The following is a 7,822-nucleotide window of genomic DNA, read 5'->3' on the forward strand; positions in this document are numbered from 1 at the left end:
TTCCCAGTTTCTTATGCCGAACATAAAAAAGGTGGCCTTGAGAGGCCAGCCTAAACCTCGCGAGCTTACCTCAGGGTTGTGCGAGGCTAGGCAAAATACATTGAAGACCAAAATAATTGTATAATTTATCCTTTTTCAAATGGAAGCCCTGAGTGTTTTGATTTGCGATTGACACTTATTTGAGTGGGATAATAGTGTCCCGGCGCCACCACATGGTAAAGATGGGTACAACAGGATGTTTTTGCCTTATATACAATTTCAAATCCCAGAAACGACTTCTCGAAGGCAAGATTTATATATTCATTTTGAAAAGTTACTTGGAGTATAAAGTTTTTATTTTTATATCCAGATGCAATTATATGAAACATGTTAGAGGATAAATATTTACAATAAAACTTAGCGCAACACTCAAAAGCAGGAAAAAAGCATACATACAACAAAAGGTGATGACAGAACGCTATCAATCTGCCCGCACAATCCCCAAAGAAGCAATGCATGATTGTTAACCAAGAAAGGAAACAGTCTATTTAAATGTGGTCAAAACATCCGCCTAGGTCAGAATGATTAACAGAAATGGAAAGCTGAAATATGTTTTTGTTTTTTTTATCAATTAATTCTCTGCTCCAGTGATGGTGTGGAACATAGTGCCATACCGGTGAAAGAGCATATCGATCCGATCAGTGGTATATAGATCATCCACTTTACACCCTCCTAGTGGCGGCAAGGAGTATCACTGACCCCCACTCCATAAACGCTGAGACAATCCCATCGATTACAAATAGCTAAAATAAATGAGGAATCTTTTCAATACAACAACCATTGACCAAGTGTGCTGCCCTGACATTCAATTGTTTTTTAGTAGCATTTCAATGAACATATCTTAAACCAATTTTATTTTATTAAGAGGAAAAAGTATGACCCCTGAGGAAAATGGTTAATATGTGTACATCCCAATGATCTGACCCTTACCTCAACATGACATTAAAGCCATACATACGCAGCAGATGCATTTAATATACGTGTATATTAAAAAAACAGCCAGTTAATCAAGAGGACCTCCTGTTCGACAATAAATGAATAAAGCTGCGCCAAGTGCCCTGGTAAAGTAGTTGCAGGTTGAACAGTACAGCTAACCCACCACGAAAGATGTCCAAAACTAATCATGGTGCAAGCCTTAGGGGCTACAGACCAGTCCTGGCCTGAATCATTAGTTCTATAGCTTAATATGAGAAAGTCGTCATCGCTGTTTCAAGCATCGCTGATCAATTTATAACACACACACGCACGCGCGCGCACACACACACACACACACACACACACACCCCTTTTGGAAACAAAGCACATTTCAGTAGCATGTAATGGGTTTTTGTTACATACGTTTATGGTACAACACATAGGGCTTCTGTAAATGAGACATTTTTTGCTGGTGTGCAGTCACAGGAAACAAAAAAAGTTAGGAAAATAAAAGCAGTTCAACTGTTGACGAGATCCTCCTGATCATTTCCATCACTTTCATTAGCATCACATGAGCCAACAGTAAATGTAATCTATGCAAGACTTTTATTTTAACGGAACGGAGCAAACATGGGTCACATTTCACAATCAGTGTTCCGCTACGCCCGGAACTCCTGCGACCACTCCACTAGGCTCAAGCCCCTTCCTCACTCAAATTAATATACTTTCACAGAGCATTCTGTGTCCTTTCTTGGTTACAATAGAAGATAAATACTATGCTGAAATCATACCTCCTTTAAACAATACCATACATACAGTACCCTCTCTACAACATAACACCTGTGAGCAGTCCATTCTCCAAAAGAAAAAGAAAATAGGGAAACGCAAAGAGGAAAAATTCACCCATAAGCCAACTCAGTTTATTAAACCAAGAGAGGGAATTTTTTTTAACTCTTACATACTTTTAAAAATGAAGAAAAAAAAAAATAGGTTTGCAGGCATTTACAAATGACTTTCAATGAATGATCTTTTAGCTATCTCTGAGGATCCCTCCTGCGAGGCTCCCACTTAGTAACGCCGGCAGACTCCTCCGGTACGGGCTGCAGACATGGACCTCCCCAACCCGTCTCTGTACAAGTTGTTGTGAAGCCAATGTGGGTGGGGTCCAATAACACGGACATGGCGGCTGCCCATGAGCCAAACCTGTCCAAGGAAAGGGGGGGGGGGGGGGGGACTGGTGCACTGGAACGCAACCTTGGTGTGTTTAGTAACAGGCATCCAGGGACTGCCTGGGACCACAGGAGCAGGGGGGCTGGGAGGTGAGCAGAAGGTCCTGTGGAGGCTCCGGGAGGAGCTTCGTTCTTACTTGTGACAAAAGAGTCAGCGGGATCAAAAGTAGATCTGCTTGGCGTCTGACGGGTTCTGCTCCATCGGGCAGTAGGGGCACTTCAATCTGGAGAGGAGGGGAGGACGGGCAGAAGGTTGAGCGGCAGCATGGGTTTCTGTCGTTTACCGTTCACCGTGTCAAAACTATACATGCGATGCGACTTGACAAATTGAAAGTCCCGAAGCACGCGATACACTTGTTTGGCCTTTTCACGCCCAACCTCAGAAGCTCAGACTTACTTCCCAGCGTTGGTGAGTTTGTTGAGGGCATCCCTGGAGATGACGTGCCCACATATAAGCTTCATGGGCGGGTTGCTCTCGGACGTCTGCTGGCGGAGGATGGGGCACGCGAACACAGAGTGGTACCAGCACTTCTTACCCAGGTCGATTTCAATCTAGGCCAAAATAGATGGGGAGGCAAGGTGCGAGATTAGGTCTTTGAGATGTATCGAATGGACCTGATGTTGAAATATTGCGTGATTATGGTACAGTGTTTTAGGGTACAATAATGATTCTTTAAATAAAATATACGTTTAGACGTACATGACAAGTTATGACTTAAAAAGTTGAATGAATTACAACAGAGATAATAAGGTTAGATGTATAATATACACGACAACAAGATAATAAATTATTAACCATTTATTACTGCTAAGCAAAAGTCCATTTATTAAAAAAGTGAAAAAAATGGGGTAAAGCCATTTTAATAAAAATGCTGGGAAGGGAGAATGTTAAAAGCAAGGGACTTACAGGCAGCTCATCCTTGTGTGTCCACACTCCACTGCACTGTCTCTGCTCGATCACCTGCTTGATGTTCATCAGCACTGGCAAGGCCATGCATCCTGACGCAAAGCTACAACACACACACACGTGAAGATCCTTGGAAATGACTTACATATGCCTTGTTTCCATGACTGTGTGAATCTCTTTTCAAATCCTGAAGAAGTAAATGTGGGATTGCGATGCAAAGAGAGACATTATCCATGTCCGAAGAGGCAGAAGCGGTTGTACGACAACCGTTGTCAAACCGTTTTAACAATACATTCCGTCTAGATTGACTCACGATAGTTTGTTATCTAGACACCATCCCTCAGCTAATTAATGTATATTGCCGTGCTGCGTCTACTTTTCCTACAATATCTAAACCATGCATTTCAATTATTAAACATGATTTGCTGCATTATCCAAAGCAACATTAACCGGTACATGTGAAAACGTGATTGTGTTACAAACCTGTTTGTGCGTGCGCATATCAAGTGGGGATCACTCATAAACTGCCACTATGTGCAAACAGGCAACCTGTTTTGAGCGTCTTGTGCCATTGGTGCAAACAGATTCATATTTCCTTGTAAATAAATTTCAAAAACGGTTGTAGAATCCAGAAGTTGTTCATGCCTGAACAGGGCCATGGTGAACTAGGCTCACCATGGCCCTGTTGACACAAGAGAAACGCCTCGATACAATGTAAATTCATCGACGGTCGTTTTCTAAATCAATTGTTTTCTAATGTTGTCAAGATTGAGATTCAATACACACACTTCCCTGTTTGAACAGAGCCGTAGTGAGCCTTGGGCACCCTGGGAGTCCTACCTCACGCTGAGGGGCGACTCCACCGAGAGGCCCAGCAGAGCGCAGGCGTCCCGGGTGAATATGTTGCAGATCTCCGCCCACTGGTTGGTCTCCAGCAGGGTGCGGTAGGGGGAGTTCTCGATGCCGTGGCGCAGGTACACCAGGCTGCCCATCAGGATCTGGATGTCTGCAGTTACAACAGATGACGACGTGTACCGACAAAACGGGAGGGTACGAGTTATCATCCCTGAACGCAGGTCGCAGGGGTGTATCCAGTGGAGACAGAGGCAGAATGGGGAGAACTTGATGTGCTAGTGCTGGACTACAGACTGTTATCTCCTTGTCCTGGACGTTAGACTGACCTAGCCCTGTGCTACCGGGGTCAGCCAGTGAGGGCTGGGATGGGCTGGGGCTTGGGCTCAGCTCACCTCTCTGGTGCTGGGAGGCGAAGGGCTGGAAGTGCCTGGCGTACTGCAGCGCCTCCAGCTGGTTGCCGATGCCCCCGTTGAGCAGGCTGATGAAGTACAGGCGGTGCAGCTTGAACTCCAGACTGCTGTTCAAGTCCAGGAGGCGCTGGCGGTTTGTCACGGCCCACCTAGGGAAGTTTAGTTTAGTTTGTTTGTTTATAGTATCGTCGACAGTCCCCTTCGATTAGCTGTACAGTACAAGGAGCAGCTGTAGTCCCCAACAAAAAAGGGGGCATGACATGGGCTGAGAGGCATTGGAACAGGGTGATCTGCCTGTAGGTTGTTCATTCTGTGTGAGACAGTAGGATTAAGGTATCACTCCTTAGCCAAAGTCTAAGTGTGGTTTTACAGTGTGATAAATGGAATCCAATTTTAAATTTCTCCATTTGTGTAATAAATTCTACTTTATAGCTTCAATAAAAATATTGGCTGGACATCAAATTCTACCTATTAATATCTGATAAATGATGACTGGACAATCATTATTTTACTCTTTTTTTTCAAATATAAATAATAGCATACTCCAGTGCTGGTCTGAGGTCCTGCATTCTCAGGGCCTCCAGGATCCGGTTGAGCTCCAAGAAAGGCTGCTTCATGCTCATATCTATGACTACTCCAGACTCCTACAGCACAGAACACACAGCAGTGGAGAATGACATACAAAGACCCCAACAGATGAGTTTTCTCCTGACAAAAGGTGGAGAGATTCAAGTCATGTGACTTACCTGGCAGAGATCCTCTGCTACGTTGAGCATCCCTTGCCTGTATAGGTGCTCTACAATGGTCTCGCTTAGGTACTTCTGTCTCTCCGGAGAGTCCCAAACCGTCTCTGCCACCACAGCGCTTACCTCTGCATCGAAATTCTAAAAGTAAAGTACAAAAACAAAATTTGAATTGGCACAAGACAATGGTAATCCACATGCAGTAGGAACATATTGGATAGCTGTGTTTTAGTCCTTACCCTGTCGATTGCCTTCCCTACTTTTGAAACGCTGCCATGGATGTCCTTATGCCGAGATGCAAGCATTTGGACTGTTTCTTTGATATTCTTACAACACTGTGCCATTGTTTGGGACAATACCGATAGGTCTCCATCTTGTACCCCTAAAAGACAATATAAAAAGTGTTTTTTTGTCATACAAGCAACAAAAAACAAAGCACAACAGACTTCAAACTTCATCATCTTTAACATACACTGTACTCATCTTACCGAACGCAACGAGCTGTCCCCGTATCTCACAGACGCTCCTCAAGAGCTCGTCCAGCCTCTCCTCCGATTGGTGACCGTACATGACAAAGCGATGGAGAACCTTCTCCAGCTCACGCTCCACACAGGCACACTGCTCCATCCTCTCAGACTGGGACACGCATACACCCCAAACCTGTTTGTGGGAGGGATGTTCTTAGGATACATCACATATTTAACAAACTATTGAGTGATTAATAATCACTAATTGTGAGTATTATGATTATAAACCCAAAATAACATGTATTTTGTACTGTGCTATGCTACTCTTATAGAGCCGTTTTTGTCCTGTGAAACAACATACTTTCTGACTTGGGTCAGAAAGTTTGCAGTAGATCCTAATCGCCCCCTTAGGCCTTAGCCTGGTAAAATACCCCACAGACTTCACAACAAGGCTACCTATAAAGGGCTTTACCCCATTCTCTGATGTCAAAGTACAACGTAGCGGAACGCATAAAACCCTTTTAGACGATCAACACAAGATATACAATAAAGAATTTAAGTAATCCCGAAGTCAGGAGCCCAAATGACCACTGACAGATTACCCTTACTAGAACATGTCTCACTAGCTAGCTGCAGTAGCTCGACTTCGGTCGTACAGACTACATCTAACGACACGTCTTTGCACTGCAACCGAGCTACCCTGTATGTCAGTTCAGTTTAAAGGGCCACATTTTAACGAAGACATAAAAAAATCCTTGAATTAAATGGCCGTGCGGCCAACGTAAACAAACGGGCTTTAGTGGCTCTCGGTCCCACAAAGCTTGACATCATCCTCCTCCTCCAGGCTGAGCAGTGAATGTTACCCGGCTGCTGTGTGACAAGGCCTGGATCTATCCAGGGCACAATGACAACCCTCACGGATGTCACGTTTTAGGTTTTACCCACGGTCGGAATATACATCGATATTTACCGCAATCTCAGGACAGATACATTTAAACAAACACGTACCTATTTTGATAGCTTGTTAGCAAGCGTTAGCGTTAGCCACTTGCTTGTTATGACAACAATTTACCACCAGTCGATCTCGGGGCGGAACTTCCGGTGTCGAACTTCGCCTGCCTCGGGATTTCAGAGTAAGAGTTGTTGTTGAGCGTGTACGTTTTGATGTTTGACAACCTGTTCTATGTAAAATAACGTATACTTGAATACATCTTACTTTCTATACATCATACTTTATCTGAAGTTAAGAGAAGAGTATTTTAAAAGTTGAATACATCTAGTATCTAGATGACCTAGGTAGGTCGTCCAGACAGGACTGCAGACAGGCTACAGAGAAGCTTTACAACTATTCTAGTTGTAAAGCCTCTCTGTAGCCTAGTCCAAACATGTACCAACATGTATTTGGGTCCTGCCAGCATGTACCCCAGAGCTGATGTGTGCAGAAATCCCTAATAAATCCCAATCATTGATGAATTATAAGTATACAATGAGTTAATTATAATGGCTCGAGTTGTCAAACTGACATTTGTGAGCTTTTGGAAAAAAGGATGTGCTAGAAGAGGGAATTATATCTTCTGTCACAGCAGATGGTCTTCTAATATCTGTCAAATCTGATACATTAATGTGTTATATTTTCCATAAGAATGTGCCCATAATTTCTTGCAAACACGCTTTAGAGAGAACATTAGTTCCGGACTAGAAACATATTTTTACCTGTTAGTTAGACATTCATATATTCCTATACTGTATTGAAGAAAACAGGTTAACATCAAATGTAAACTTTTTAGCTTTATATTTAATTCATTATTTATTTTTTTAGAACTTATATTATAACTTATGTAACTGAACATACACGAGCACAACCACAAACATGGAATATCTTTCAACGTTATTTTCTGTAGGGGACATCAATAATATCACCAACCTATATTAAATGATCTGCTGCAACAGACATTAATAGTAGCTTCAAATGTATCTGAATGAATCACTTTTAGGCCATCACGACACGTATTTACCTATTTTACAGAGCCAAACATCCAGAAATCCAGCACCATTCATTCTCTAAAAATAGCCATAGAGGTAAAACACACCAATCATATATGCAACGCTTCAGACAACTGAGCAATATAAAAAGGGCGCAAAATCAAAGCCTGTACAAAGAGTTGTGTCTATGTGGGAAGTATCTCAAAAGTGCACTCAACCTCTATACATTTGAAATAACATACATTTGAAATAATTGGCACCCGTGGTACAGCCA

The 7,822-nt window shown here is 42.8% G+C and overlaps 1 protein-coding gene across 1 annotated transcript; it reads right to left on the reverse strand.

Moving 5' to 3' along the window:
• Nucleotides 1-357: 357 nt before the first annotated feature.
• On the reverse strand, nt 358-6,657 carry rmnd5b (required for meiotic nuclear division 5 homolog B). Its single transcript, XM_079745353.1, has 10 exons — nt 6,574-6,657; nt 5,587-5,758; nt 5,338-5,480; nt 5,102-5,239; nt 4,899-4,999; nt 4,338-4,504; nt 3,931-4,096; nt 3,091-3,193; nt 2,581-2,735; nt 358-2,407 (listed from the first exon to the last, which is right to left on the reverse strand). Exons 2-10 carry the CDS (start codon nt 5,723-5,725, stop codon nt 2,344-2,346), a joined length of 1,176 nt encoding a protein of 391 aa, XP_079601479.1. The 5' UTR covers nt 5,726-5,758; nt 6,574-6,657; the 3' UTR covers nt 358-2,343.
• Nucleotides 6,658-7,822: the final 1,165 nt, after the last annotated feature.

Source organism: Pollachius pollachius (genome assembly GCF_949987615.1).
Source record: "Pollachius pollachius genome assembly, chromosome: 10".
Taxonomy (NCBI): Eukaryota; Metazoa; Chordata; class Actinopteri; order Gadiformes; family Gadidae; genus Pollachius; species Pollachius pollachius.

Coding starts and splice junctions, on each gene's coding strand:
- rmnd5b (XM_079745353.1), bottom strand. CDS start 5,725: ATGGAGCAGTGTGCCTGTGTGGAGCGTGAGCTGGAGAAGGTTCTCCAT. Junction 5,000..5,101: donor TAGCAGAGGATCTCTGCCAG/GTAAGTCACATG, acceptor TCTGTGCTGTAG/GAGTCTGGAGTAGTCATAGA. Junction 2,408..2,580: donor AAACTCACCAACGCTGGGAA/GTAAGTCTGAGC, acceptor CCTCCTCTCCAG/ATTGAAGTGCCCCTACTGCC.